This window comes from Strigops habroptila, chromosome 5, assembly GCF_004027225.2.
Source record: "Strigops habroptila isolate Jane chromosome 5, bStrHab1.2.pri, whole genome shotgun sequence".
In the NCBI taxonomy this organism is placed as follows: domain Eukaryota; kingdom Metazoa; phylum Chordata; class Aves; order Psittaciformes; family Psittacidae; genus Strigops; species Strigops habroptila.
The window spans coordinates 23,228,573-23,243,874 of NC_044281.2; the positions used below are offsets into that span (position 1 = coordinate 23,228,573).

Here is a 15,302-nt window from a genome sequence, read left to right on the forward strand (position 1 = left end):
GTGAAGGTGGAATACCCCTCAATTTTTTTAAGAGAAAACTCATTGGAGCTAGTATGGCTTTTGCCACTTCTCATCATAGTCTTCTCTTTAGTAAGATGCAAGGAAGTTTGGCTTTCTTATCATATCATGTCCCAAGGTTCAGAGGCTTTTTAATACTGCAATACTTTAGTCGTCGTGTGTCTTACAATCCAAACTATAAGAAGATTTTACTGTCCAGAAGAGATAAGTTAATAAAATGTCACTAACAACGAGGTGGGCTGATGCCAACCTTATGAAGTTTAACTAAGCCAAGTGCAAGGTCCTACACCTGGGTCGGGGCAATCCCAAGCACAGCTACAGGTCGGGTGGAGAAGAGATTCAGAGCAGCCCTGCGAAGAAGGACTTGGGGGTGTTGGTTGATGAGAAGCTTAACATGAGCCTGCAGTGTGCGCTTGCAGCCCAGAAGTCCAACCGTATCCTGGGCTGCATCAAAAGAAGTGTGACCAGCAGGTCAAAGGAGGTGATCCTGCCCCTCTACTCTGCTCTTGTGAGGCCCCACTTGGAGTACTGCGTGCAGTTCTGGTGTCCTCAACATAAAAGGGACATGGAGCTGTTGGAGCGAGTCCAGAGGAGGGCCACAAGGATGGTAAGAAGGCTCAAGCACTTCCTCTATGAAGACAGGCTGAGAAAGTTGGGGCTGTTCAGCCTGGAGAAGAGAAGGCTGCGTGGAGACCTCATAGCAGCCTTCCAGTATCTGAAGGGGGCCTACAAGGATGCTGGAGAGGGGCTCTTCCTTAGGAACTGTAGTGGTAGGACAAGGGGTAATGGCTTCAAACTTAAACAGGGGAAGTTTAGATTAGGTATAAGGAAGAAGTTCTTTACAGTGAGGGTGGTGAGGCACTGGAATGGATTGCCTAAGGAAGTCATGAATGCTCCATCCCTGGCGGTGTTCAAGGCCAGGTTGGACAGAGCCTTGGCCAACATGGTTTAGTGCGAGGTGTCCCTGCGTGTGGCAGGGGGGTTGGAACTAGATGATCTTAAGGTCCTTTCCAACCCTAACTGTTCTATGATTCTATGAACAATGAATTTGTCAACATCTATTTTAAGCAAGTGGCAATAGTAAAGGTCTTTTGACTAGATCGCTAAGTACACTGAAGTCTTCCATCTAGCCATGATGGCCAAGATTAGCCAACACCAGTACCAAAGCCTTGCAAGGATGTTACACAAAGCAAAAGGATAAATTCACCTCATATTCAATCAGTTTTTATTGAAACTGCCAACATGAAACCAAATAATGTGTTTCCTCTTTTTTTATGGATGTGCAACTGTGATTTTTATTCTAGAAACAAAGTCTCATCTTCTTTCTCTTGGTCCAGCAAATAAAAATAGTTACATAATGAGTGTTTGTTTTCACTTTTCACTGCATGGAAGTAAGCAATGCAAAATGTAAAGTTCTATATCACATTATAAATATGAAACAGCCATGAGACAGCCTCTCCTTTCGTGTGTCTCTAAAAAGCTAGCAAGGTAAAGTTGGATCCGTTTCTGCTTTTATACTGCTGTTCCCACATTTTGTCCTATTGGTTTGTTTTGTTGTGTTGTTTTTGGAGGGTTTGTTTGTTTGTTTGTTTGTTTTATCATAGAATCATAGAATTGTAGAATGGTTTGGGTTGGAAAGGACCTTAGAGATCACCTAGTTCCAACCCCCCTGCTACGGGCAGGGACGCCACGGGCAGGGACACCACTGGCAGAGACCAGGTTGCTCAAGGCCTCATCCAAGCTGGCCTTGAAAGCTTCCAAGGAGGGGGCATCCACAGCTTGCTTGGGCAACCTGTGCCATTGCCTCACCACCCTAAAAGGTTTTTGTTTTGTTTTTTTTTCTCTATAAATTGAGAGAAGTGGAAAGATCATGGAAACCTACTGGAAAAACTTTCTGTCCAGTTTAAGGACTTGTCAGTCTTAATTCCATGTACTGTCAACAGAAGTCACACAGCTGTGATGTTACAGGCCATGCTGGATTTTTTTTTTTTCTACTTGCTGATGAGAGTTCTTGCACAGCAGATCCTAGCAGTCAGTGAGTTTAACCACTGTTTGCCTTCAGTTTCACCTAACTCAGCCTAAACCAACCTAGGAATAAATGTAACTAAAATGGAAATAGCAGCCATATTTCAGGGGAGTAAGTCCAATTCACATTACTTGTTGCTCTGAAGTATACTGGCTGCAATTTTCAAGCAACTGCAAGAAACGTGAAGTAAGCTTTTATTGTTCTTGTTGTCTAATCCATTTCCTCCATGGTCTGAAAATCCTGAAAGAGAACACTGATATAAATCTTATAAATAGCAGTTCCCTTGCCACATATACTCACACTGCTCTCAAATACTAGGAAAACATTCTTGTGAACTCACCAGGTGGGGATCTAAAAGTATTAAAACTGCTTAAAAGACTAAGCAATGCCTATGCTTCAGTTTGCTGTCAGCAAGTGCGTTTATTGCATAGAAAAATAGCTAGCACCATTAGTTAAGTGTAAGTCCTAGTTACAATATAAAAAATAGATGAACAGCCTCCGTCATCACCTCAGCATGGTGCTTAATGGCTGCTTGAAGGTACCATATAATCTTTTGGATGGCTTAATAGTTCTTTTCTTCACAGTTCAAAAGAGAAGAGCAGTTATTAACCCTGGTGTTCTCACAACATTTTCAGAGCAGAACTTCACTGAATAAGAATTGCCATTTAGATTACTAAGGATAGGATCTAAGGTTTATACAACACTGGCTATTGGAAAGGTAAACAGGAAGGAGTGTGCTGACCCTTATAATCTTATAAAATTATGTTTGAGGAGTATGAAATTCCTCAATCTTGAAAAAGCTGAAATCTCAAATCCCAAACTATTTACTGCTAAAAAAAAAGCAAATAAAAGTGGGCTATGTTGCTGACAACATATTTGTCCTTCCAGTCTTCATTTCGTTTCACTATAATTGGTCATTATAATTACTTTTGAAAGATCTGATTTTCTAAACAGATCTTTGTTTTTAATTAGTAGGGGGATAAGAAGTAAATAGAAGTAATGGTGGAAAATGGGTGTAAGATTTCTTGAATATGTCACTTGCCCAAATGGCTGGTAACTGAAGGTAGTCACCATCTGATGTTCATTGGTCTGTGTAAAATGAAGTGGTAATCTGAGTCCCATAGGATTTGGAGAGCACTTGCAGCGTAGAAGGCAGTAATTAACATCAATCCTGACAGTCTCTATAACTATGCCAAGCATTGAATAAGGACAAAAACTTAATTTACCTTGTTATCCTTAAAGGTTTTGTTCCTTCATGTCAGAGTTCAGTTAGACTGGAGGAGCAGCCAAAGGATTTTTTTTTATCTGGTGCCCACACTATGCTTGTTGTTTGCAACAAAGCAAACGTCAGTTTCTAGAGCCAGCAAATCAAGCAGTGCTTACAAACATAATCCCTTCCAAATAAAATTGAAATCTAACCTAGATAATGCCAACAGATAACAAATCCATACTTTTAAAGGAATAATAACAAGCTTTAGGCACTGATAAAAGTAGAAGTGAAGCAAAAGGCAATAATTCTGTGCTGCCTTTCTTTGTCACAGCTTTAGCTGTATTAGAACTATAGCCTCAGTGAAATTTGCCTGTGCATGGAAGTTTTACACACCACAAAACTCACACAAGTGGAGACGGCTGTTAAGGACACTCACAGATTTTTCATTAACTTTTTAATTTCTGGTTACCTGAACATCTTCTAATGAGAGTAGACTCTTTTGTAATGAATTTAAGCCGATGATAATAGATATGCTTTGGGGGAAAACTACTACATCACTGCAACAAAAGTCACTCACTGGCCATGAACAATCTGGCGAGGTTACCATGTGGTGGATAAACGAATTTGATGACATGCTTAATTATGCAGATTTTATGGACCAGATATGCCACGTATTGGTAGGGAACAAGAATCAACCTATTGCGTAAAATTATCAATTAATTTATTGAACCTGGCAGAGATCATGAATTTCACAGAAGTTTAGTTTGCCAAAACACAAAGTAATTGAAGCTTTATCTGCAAAGCAAGAATATAGTGTGTTTAAAGTTTGCCCTGTATTTGCTAAGTTTACAGAAAGTAGAAATAGATGCACTGTCTGATTATTGACATAGTATATTTCTCATTCTAGGTTCTATCCCTAGGGGCTGATGTTCTACCAGAATATAAACTCCAGACACCTCGCATCAACAAGTTTACTATATTGCACTATAGTCCTTTCAAAGCCGTCTGGGACTGGCTTATTCTGTTGCTGGTAATATACACCGCCATATTCACCCCTTACTCTGCTGCCTTCCTTCTGAATGATAGTGAGGAACGGAAGAGGAGAGAGTGTGGATATTCTTGCAGCCCACTGAATGTTGTAGACTTAATTGTGGATATTATGTTTATCATTGACATTCTAATAAACTTCAGAACAACATATGTAAACCAGAATGAAGAAGTGGTAAGTGACCCAGCAAAAATAGCAATTCACTACTTCAAAGGCTGGTTCCTAATTGACATGGTTGCTGCAATACCTTTTGACCTGCTGATTTTTGGCTCTGGCTCTGAAGAGGTAAGCTTAAATGATTAAGAAATCTTAAATCTTAAATTTTGACTTTACTACCATAATCTGTATATCCTGATATACTTTTTGCTTGTCAGTTAATAGGCTGTTTAGTAGTTCAGCCCATCTTTTAAAGTTAAACTAAAATTAAACCTTCCTTAATAATGTAGAATGTTAGCTTTCAATGACAGGAGAACAAGTTGAATGATTCAGCTAATATTTTTCAGTTACACCACGTTTGACACTGTCTTTATGATGTCTTTTGAAATGACCCTGTCATTTCAAAGAACTAAATAAATATATCATGTATGAAGGATTTGTTCAAATGCTTTTATTTATGAACTGCTCCTTGTATTTGCTGGTTGCTCTTTAAAAACTGCACATAATGCATATAAGTGTTGTGTTGGCATTAAAGCATTAAAATAATTTTTCTCTGTTCAAAGTCTTTAGGTCAGATGCTTACTCAGTGCGAAACAGAGGAGTTGTAGTGTAAACTATACTAGTTAACAAAAAGATATGTCTGTTGTCTAGTTTATCAAGAATATGGACTACCAAAAGAAAAAAAAAAGATTATATGGGGTTAACCTTGCCAGACATGACAGATGTCCTCACCCTTTCTGTACGACAGGTTAAAAGAGTATCAATATATGCATCCAAAAATTGCCCAAAGATGTATAAAGCATACACTATGTTCTGGATGCCTGACCCAGTTCTGCCTCCTTCCAAAGAATTTTATTTAATTTAAGAAGAGCTAAAGTTATAACATGTTTTTTGATGAAAAGTGAACTGCCAAGTAGAGAATTGGGGGGGTCTTGTGATGCATACAATACACCAGTTTTAAAAAAAAAAAAAGCAGCAAACCAAGCAAAATATGAACCATTCACTTTTCAAAGGACAGAAATCCATTTCTTAAAAATAATGTTTTGCATATATTAACAAAAGGGAAACAGACAGTTTTGTTGACCTTATGTGCATCTCATTAATTGAGAAGAGAATGGTGAAAACTACAGATTAATCAGCAGTTGCTGATTTAGCATGAAAATTTGCTGATCTGATTGTAAGCCTCCGTGTCACGATAGAGAATGTAAAAATGTCTTCATTTTAAAATTAATTCCCTCTTATTGAAGTCATTTTCTATGACAGCAAATATTTTTATGTCCATCCCAAAAGCCTGATGTGAATTTTGAGCATACTCTAGCTACCCTCACAGATTACATTTAAACTTCTTTAAGTATACCTTTGCAGGTCAGTATAAAACCATTGGCACATACCTACATGCACCTTGAGAGTCTTGTGAGCATATTTAGCCTTAAAAATTTCAGAAGTAGGATGAATATCAGTCATGCTTTTCTTAAACCCGTTTTCTTAAATTTTGTGTAATGAGAATGTTTTCCTGTCTCCTGTACTTCTGAAGAATCATTATAATAATGTGGTCTAATTTGGCAGTCATAGTAACATTCCTAATGAATATGCAAGGTAAATGAGGAATGTAGCGAAACAGACAGATTATAGAATGCAGTAGAAATAAACTTTGTTAAGGAAATGCAGTAAGAAGAGAGACAGTAACATAAAGGACAAAGGAAACATGTTAATAGTCTCCCAAAAGAGAACTTTTCTATTCAAAAGGTGACTAAAAAGCTCAGAGATTCAAGGGAAATTTGATCACCTTTTGCGTTCACTATCTGCAGTGTGCCTCAGTCTTTCTGCAGATTTTTTTTCTGTGGTTTTGATACCACAGATGCACGAAAGACAAACATTTTGACACGGCACTGCTTCTAATTTGGACTACTTCATTCCCTTTCAGGTGTGGTCTGCATCCCTTTCTGATCACTGAGCACTCGTCACTGCCAAAAATTACATTCAGTGATTGGAAGTACATCCAATTACAACATCAAGAATTACAACAGGGACCAATTCCAAAGTTCATTGAAGGAATGTCCTTTGGATTTGACCCTGAACATCATTCTTCCACACCTCCCCTTGCTACAGACATTCTTAAGAGTAAAGTGCCAGGTGTTAAAGTGATGCTAAAGGGATAACTTTTACATAAGATAAAGTTACAGATTAGTAGTAAACAAGAACATTCTGGCAAGTGAGTGCACAAATACAGTAACGTGAAACTTAGAAATTATTGGACCATGAAATTACTTCTTCAGTATTGCAGATGCAAGTAAATTAATTCTTTATTCCCTCAAAACTTAAAAAAAAAAAAGCAATTGAACAGTTTCACTATCGGGAAAAACTAGTTTGTTTACCAAAGCAGCAATGAAACCATAGAGATTATGACCAGTTCACCGTGTCATCATGACTTCTCCCTCTCATTCAGGGTCTTGAATATGTCAATCACTTTTTCTAAACTGCTACTTACTACAGTTTTGTTTCCTATATTGCTAACTGTGATATTTCCCTTATGATCTCTTTTTGATAATTAGCAAGAAGAAGCAAGCATAAAACTATTAGAATGGAGCATTTTTCCTTTAATAATAGAATTTTTTCAGTCTAAGTGTTTTCCTCTTTATGAAATAGGTCTTTTTTTTGTTATCTGGAGATTCTTCAATAAGATCCCTTACGAACAATTGTACTAATAGTCTTTTTATTAAACAACATAAGCTCCAAAGGGAGCTCCATGTGTGCTCACCCAGCTTTAAAACACCTTGATACCAAACTGAGTCTGGAAAGGGCAGGAAATAATAACCCAAATACCACATGCAGCCCTATCTGAATGCTTCTATTTCAGCCATACTTTATCAACCACAGGAAAACAACAGAGTAAGACATTTCACTTTCCAGTTTCTAAAATAAGGAATTAATATAATTTTACCTTTTTTTTTCCTGTTTAAGCAGACTCCACACAAAATTATCCTGGCTGGTAGTAAACCATTCTCTTTTTGTGTGTGTGTATTGTAAAAGTTAAGTGATATCCCTGGGATGGACTTCTTACTTTCTATTCTTTTGGTAGTTTATTTTTAATGGTTCTGCTCAGCCGAGGAGCTTAGATTGGATTTTAAACACTTAATAGTTGCAGTGGCTCAGATCCTTTAAGCACACACTTAGATGAGATGCATGTACAAGTGGAATGCTGCTGAAGATTACTAGATATTTTTAGATATGTGCATTTAAAATAATGTGCTTTTTAATGTATTGATCAGCTTTTCACTTCAAAGACAGGTACATTGAAGGAAAAAAACAGATGGGTATATAGAAAACCAGAGTTTCTTGCCTTTCATCTAGAACCTACTGCAATAAAACATACAAATAAGTGATGGTAACAGCTTCAGCAAGAAAAATTTCATATTTATAGATTTATTAAATTGAAGCCAGAGAGAACTCTGTGCTGAAATATGCTGAAAAGTGTATTCCTTTTTCTGTTTTTACAAGTAATAGCGATCAGAGCTATTTTACAGAGCTAAAAAGCCTATCAACAGGAAAAGTGCTGCCTTAGAAAATAAAAATAAATACATCATGGTGTATATATCCAGCATACTCACAAAATTTAAAAGTGAATGTGTCTTCTATTCATAGGAATAAATCAAGAAAATAGATGGGATTTGGCTAAAAGGAAGACATATAAATCAAAGTACTCCTCTTAGTTCTAACATATTCACTTCATTCCATTACACTCTGCATTTGTTAAAGCAAACTGAAAAGAAGAACCCCGCATTTCTAGAATTGGAGATTGAATCTCATAGTCCTGACTGCATCCCTACTGATAGAATCAGTCCACTACCCTCTTCCAAATTAAAATATATTTGAAAATCAAGCTCAGAAAACATCTCAAGAAGAGATTAATATAGTTTCCTGTGCTCAGTTTAGCAATTCACTGGATGATGCAGCATTAGGGTAGAGTCTCTGGAGATTATTTAGGTGGCTGGCTAATATCAGAAAAGCATTTAGTATCAACTTTTTCTTCCCTTAATTGTTTTTCAAGATGAAGAAAAAAGGAACACCAGCACAGCTTGAGCAGGCAGTTATTTGTAGACCATTTTGGAAGTCCTTTATCAATAGCAGTTGAAGTACCAGTACCCTGCTGTGAATAAGAAGCTTGGGTTAGTTGTAATATTTTTATTTAATTGCTATTTGTACTAAGATTTTCAGTATCATGATCCATACATCATAAAGATCTTCAACAATGACACAGTGCTCAGAAGAGGCTATTAAGATAATGGAGCATAGAGAAAAAGGCCAAATTCTGGCATGTATTAGAGATTTTTCCAAGAGAGAGAAAACAGTTAACTCTAGTTGATGCTATAGTGCTCATATTTAATAGATTTATTTACAAGCTGTAAAAAATGTAGATGGTTGATGATGATTTTAACATAAAATATAGGCAATAGGAAATTATTGAGAAACTGAGGACCTTACAATACTATCCTGGGTTCAGCTGCAGCAGCCATTTTTCTCCTCCTTAGTAGCTGGTGCAGTGCTGTGTTTTTGACTTTCAGCCTGGGAACAAAACTGATAACACCGATGTTTTTAGTTGTTGCTATGTAATGTTTACTCCGATCAAGGACTTTCTCAGTCTCATGCTCTGCCAGGGAGGAGGGAAAGCCAGGAGGAAGCAGAGACAGGACACCTGACCCAAACTGGCCAAAGGGATATCCCATACCACAGCATGTCATGCCCCGTATATAAACTGGGGGGAGTTACCCGGAAGGCCCAGATCACTGCTCGGGTCAGGCTGGGTATCAGTCAGCAGGTGGTGAGCAATTGTATTCTCTTCCCTTGTTATTTCCCTTATCATTATTATTATTGGTGGTAGTAGTAGTGGTTTTGTATTATACCTTCGTTACTGGACTGCTCTTATCTCAACCCGTGGGAGTTACATTCTTAGAATCATAGAATCATAGAATCATAGAATCGTAAGGGTTGGAAAGGACCTTAAGATCATCTAGTTCCAACCCCCCTGCCACACGCAGGGACACCTTGCCCTAAACCATGTGGCTCAAGGCTCTGTCCAACCTGGCCTTGAACACCGCCAGGGATGGAGCATCCACAACCTCCCTGGGCAACCCATTCCAGTGCTTCACCACCCTCACTGTAAAGAACTTCTTCCTTATATCTAATCTAAACTTCCTCTGTTTAAGTTTGAACCCATTACCCCTTGTCCTACCACTACAGTCCCTAAGGAAGAGTCCCTCCCCAGCATCCTTGTAGACCCCCTTCATATACTGGAAGGCTGCTATGAGGTCACCACGCAGCCTTCTCTTCTCCAGGCTGAACAGCCCCAACTTTCTCAGCCTGTCTTCATATGGGAGGTGCTCCAGCCCTCTTATCATCCTCGTGGCCCTCCTCTGGACTCGCTCCAACAGCTCCATGTCTTTTTTATGTTGAGGACACCAGAACTGTACGCAGTACTCCAAGTGGGGTCTCACAAGAGCAGAGTAGAGGGGCAGGATCACCTCCTTCGACCTGCTGGTCACGCTTCTTTTGATGCAGCCCAGGATACGGTTGGCTTTCTGGGCTGCAAGCGCACACTGCCGGCTCATGTTAAGCTTCTCGTCAACCAACACCCCCAAGTCCTTTTCTGCAGGGCTGCTCTGAATCTCTTCTCTGCCCAGCCTGTAGCAGTGCCTGGGGTTGCCCCGACCCCAGAATTCTTCCGATTCTCCTCCCCATGCCTCCAGGAGCGGGGGGAGGAAGAAGTGGGGGAGTGAGCGAGCGGCTGCGTGGTTCCAAGTTACCAGCTGGGCTTAAACCATGACAAATACCAAGAAACTGGAAATTAAATACTGTGTGAGCAAGTGCACATTAATGCACATCAGAAGAGACAGTTCGAGCTACACATAAAGATCAGTGGGTTATTTGGTTTAAAAAAGAGACGAATACAGCATGACACTATAGATTTGTACATTAACGAAAATGGATGTCATGAAGAAAGGAATTTAAAAAAAAAAATCTAAAGTAAACCTAAGGGTTTGGCCATCAGTGAGTAAGTCATGAGTTGTAAATGGCTTTTTGCTCAGGCAGAATAACATTTATGCAGATAATTAGTTAGGTGATACCAGCTCCTTCTCCCAGCCTGATACAATAATAATTTCTGAATGATACTCTCTGCAGTCAGATAGACTGATGCCCTCGTCTTTCAAATCATGGTGTAATCAATTGCTGTCCATCAAAATAGGCTCCTGCTGTGGTCATTTCAGCATGAGGGCTCAAGAAATTGAGGGTATAAACTAATCTCACTGTTAAAAAAGAAGTCTAATCAGAGTTAAGGGTACCACCTTGTATATAAGGATTTTGTAAAATATATATTTATACATATAAATATATGTGTAAATATATGTGTAAATATAAATATAAATATATATGTAAATGTATATGTAAATGTATATATTTACATATATATATACTTAGTGTCATGGTTTAAGCCCAGCTGGTAACTTGGAACCACGCAGCCGCTCGCTCACTCCCCGCCTTCTTCCTCCCCCCGCTCCTGGAGGCATGGGGAGGAGAATCGGAAGAATGTAACTCCCACGGGTTGAGGTAAGAGCAGTCCAGTAACGAAGGTATAATACAAAACCACTACTACTACCACCAATAATAATAATGATAAGGGAAATAACAAGGGAAGAGAATACAGTTGCTCACCACCTGCCGATCGATACCCAGCCTGACCCGAGCAGTGATTTGGGCCTTCCGGGTAACTCCCCCCAGTTTATATACGGGGCATGACGTGCTGTGGTATGGAATACCCCTTTGGCCAGTTTGGTTCAGGTGTCCTGTCTCTGCTTCCTCCCGGCTTCCCCTCCTCCCTGGCAGAGCATGAGACTGAGAAAGTCCTTGATCGGAGTAAGCATTACTTAGCAACAACTAAAAACATTGGTGTTATCAGTTTTGTTCCCAGGCTAAAGTTGAAAACACAGCACTGCACCAGCTACTAAGGAGGAGAAAAACGACTGCTACAGCTGAACCCAGGACACTCAGAAAATGTAGTTTCCATAAACTCCGTTTTTAAGAAAGTAATTTCTTTCCATGGAAGAGAAAATAATTGACAAACTGTAACCTTTCTTAAGCTTCTAATTAGCAGAACTGAACAATTATTCCAAAAGAACTAAAGATGTGGTTCTATCCCTCAGCTTGCAGTCGTGAGAGATATGGGTCAGGTGAAGAATAAAGTCAAGACCTTGAATTTTAGGAAAGCAAACTTCCAGCTCTTGAAGGAGTCATTAGGACCGCTTGGGAAACTACCCTCAGGGACAGAGGAGCAGAACAGAACTGGCAGATCTTTAAGCTCTTGATCCCCAGGTGTAAGAAATCAGGAAAGGAAAACAAGAGACTAGCATGGATCAATTGAGACCTGCTAGTCAAACTAAAGGGCTCTAAGAAAAAAACCCAATACACTTCTTTATCCAAGACTCCCTCCTGTACTACAGCTAGAAAAATATCAAAAGGTATTGAATGAATGATTTGCAACTAGACAAACTCAAACACAAAAAGGAAGCCTACAGAGGGTGTAGGAAGCAAGGTCAGGTGGACTGGGAAGAATACAGAGAAATTGCCCAAGCAGCCAGGGATCAGGTTAAGAAAGCTGAAGCCCTGATAGAACTAAATATGCCCAGGGACATCAAAGGCAACAAGAAAAGCTTCTGTCCATATGTCAGTGATAAAAATAAGACTTAGGGAAAATACAGGCCCCCTCTGGAAGGAAACGGATGACCTGGTTACCTTGGGACATGGAGAAGGCTGAGGTCCTCAAGGACTTTTTTGCCTCGGTCTTCCCTGGCAAGAGGTCCAGCCACACCGCACAAGCCACAGAAGGCAAGGACAGGGACTGGGAGAGTGAAGAACTGCCCGCTACAGGAGATGATCAGGTTTGAGAACATCTAACGAACCTGAAGTTGCACAAGTCCATGGCACCTCATGAGAAGCATCTGTGGGTTCAGAGGGAATTGGCGGATGAAATGACTAAGCCACTCTCCATCATATTTGAGAAGTCGTGGCAGTCTAGCAAAGTTCCCTCTATCTGGAAAAGGGGGAAATATAACACCTATTTTTAAAAAATGAAAAAAGGAAGAATCAGGGAACTACAGGCCAGTCAGTCTCACCATGGTGCCTGGCAAGATCATGGAGCACATCCTCCTGGAAACTCTGCTAAGTCACACAGAAAATAAGGAATTGATTGGTGACAGCCAAAATGGCTTCACTAAGGGCAAATCGTGACTGACAAGTTTGGTGGCCTTCTATGATGGGATTACAGCATTGGTAGATAAAGGAAGAGTAACTGACGTCATCTACCTGGATTTGTGCAAGGCATTTGACAGAATGGATTGAGAGCAGTCCTGAGGAGGACTCTGGAGTGCTGGTTGACAAGTAGCTCAACATGACATGGCAATTTGTGCTTGCCACCGAGAAAGCCAAATGTATTCTGGGATGCATCAAAAGAAGTGTGACCAGCAGGTCAAGGGAGGTGATTCTCCTCCTCTACTCTGCTCTCATGAGACCCCACCTAGAGTACTGTGTTCAGCTGTGGGGCCCCCAGTATAAGACCATGGACCTGTTGCAGCAAGTCTAGATGAGGGCCATGAAGATGATCTTAAAGGGGACATACAAAAAGCTGGAGAGGGGTTTTTTATAAGGGCATGTAGTGATATGACAAGTGGGAATGGCTTTAAACTGAAAGAGTAGATTCAGAGTAGATATTAGGAAGAAATTCTTTACTACAAGCATGGTGAGGCACTGAACAGGCTGCCCAGAGAGCCTGTGGATGCCCCATCCCTGGAAGTGTTCAAGGCCAGGTTGGATGGGACTTTGAGCAACTTGGTCTTGTGAAAGGTGTCCACCTCTGCTGCCAGCTGTGTTTTAGTGTCAAAGCCTCCCCACTGTGTTACAGAAAATTCAAACTCAGGATGAGTTTCTTGATGCTTTAAAGCATATTTACTCTCAGTTATAGGGATTTCACCATGAAGAGTTTGCTTGTATTATACCTCCCGCATACTCCAGAGCTCAAACTGATACAGTATCTAAGCATGGGATAGCATAATATCAGCAACTGAGGATGCATAATATCAGCAAGTCTTATCTTAAGAATGGGATGGAACAGTGTTGGCATGTTTTGGATTCGCAGTGTACCTTCTCATCTATTTAAGGGGCGCTGTAAGAATATGTTGCCCCTTGCATGGTGTAGAGAAACAACTACATCTGTGATAGAATGATTCCAACAGAGAAAAAATGCTATATTTTCTTACAACTACTTTCTTTCTTAAAGAGTCATAAATATTTAAGCCTGATCTAGCTTACAAAAAGAAAAGCCCATACCTAATGGCAATATTCACATGCTGAAGCTCAGCCCAGGCATAGAGTTTTGAAGGATATGGTCTTTCACACTGTTGAGGTCACAATCAATGAAACAGCCTTCTTTATGTGGCAATGAGAAATTCACACTGAAATTACTCTCTGTGATGTTAAGTTGAACCAAGGAGTGTTACCCAGTGTTACCCTATATTATCTTCCTGCTCATTTACTCAGAAAATATGAACAATATATTGAGCTGTTCACTGACAAATGCAACCAAGAAAACCTCTTTTTTGTTCCAAAGGCTTTTGGATTTTACTCAGAAACATGGTAAAAGCAAGGATCTAATAAAACATAAAAACTAGTCTAGTACTCACTGAAAGAAAGCTTTAACATGACACATACTACCATCAGAGTGGTTTGTGAGGCTTGAAAATTTTTCCTGTTAAGTGTTATGTAATATACATGCATGTTAAAAAAGAGGAAGAAAAAAAACATATTGAAAACTTATTCAGTCTTGACATTTACTGAATTCTTTAACGTATGTTCAGATTTAATGGGGGAAAAAAGGTGGCCAAGTTCTTTCTGAAATCAGGTAGTTACTATTTACAATGTTGTCTATCTCTTTTACAAGGAATTAACAGTTACAAAAATGAATCACTGAATGAAAATTGTGAATTTACATTAAAAAACTTGAAAAAGATCGGAGCCTCAAAGAGGCTGCAATGAATCATGGTGAGGTCTGCACTAAAAAGCTTGGAATACCTTCCTGGTTTATAACTGACCCATAGTTTTTTAATGGTATAATATTTTTCTCATTGGCTTATACCACTACATCTGCAAGCTTCAGGATGAAAGATGCAAAAAACAAATTAATCTGGAGTCTGGCAAAGCAACTTTTCCATGATTTTCAATTCACAGTGGTTCATCTTCTTTTACCTGTATAGAGTGTTTGGACCATTACAAACAGGAAGAATATTTGCAGAAGATACTTTTTGAGACATTTCTGCCATATTAATTCTCTCTTTTATGACATTTGTGCCAGAGCATTGCAAGGAGTCTGTAAGTTAGGATCAAATATAGTCATGGAATCATAGATTGGTTAGAGTTGGAAAGGACCTTAAGATCATCTAGTTCCAACCCCCCTGCCATGGGCAGGAATGCCTCACACTAGATCATGTCGCCCAAGGCTCTGTCCAACCTGGCCTAGAACACTGCCAGGGATGGAGCATTTACCACCTCACATAGCTTTGTTGAAACATCATAAATACTTATTACCTACAAGGCCAGTCGTATGATTATGAGTAGTTCCAATAACTTACAAACTTCATCATGCCAAAACATCATGAATCTAACGGATCATTTAAGTCCATTAGAGTGGATTGAAGAGTCTAGGTGAAGTATAATATTGAAAATGAAAGAGTATTGAGGAGATAATGACAGCTTCAATATATCTTAATTTAAAATGTGCATTTCTCATTTTCTTCTCTGTT

The 15,302-nt window shown here is 39.4% G+C and overlaps 1 protein-coding gene across 5 annotated transcripts in view; it reads left to right on the forward strand.

Moving 5' to 3' along the window:
• KCNH7 (potassium voltage-gated channel subfamily H member 7) overlaps positions 1–15,302 on the forward strand; it is a 244,058-nt gene that overhangs the window by 177,602 nt on the left and 51,154 nt on the right. For all 5 annotated transcript variants that reach the window (XM_030488008.1, XM_030488010.1, XM_030488009.1 and 2 more), the window contains one exon: positions 4,162–4,587. In XM_030488008.1, coding sequence (XP_030343868.1) covers positions 4,162–4,587 — 426 coding nt within the window. The remainder of the gene's footprint in view (positions 1–4,161; positions 4,588–15,302) is intronic.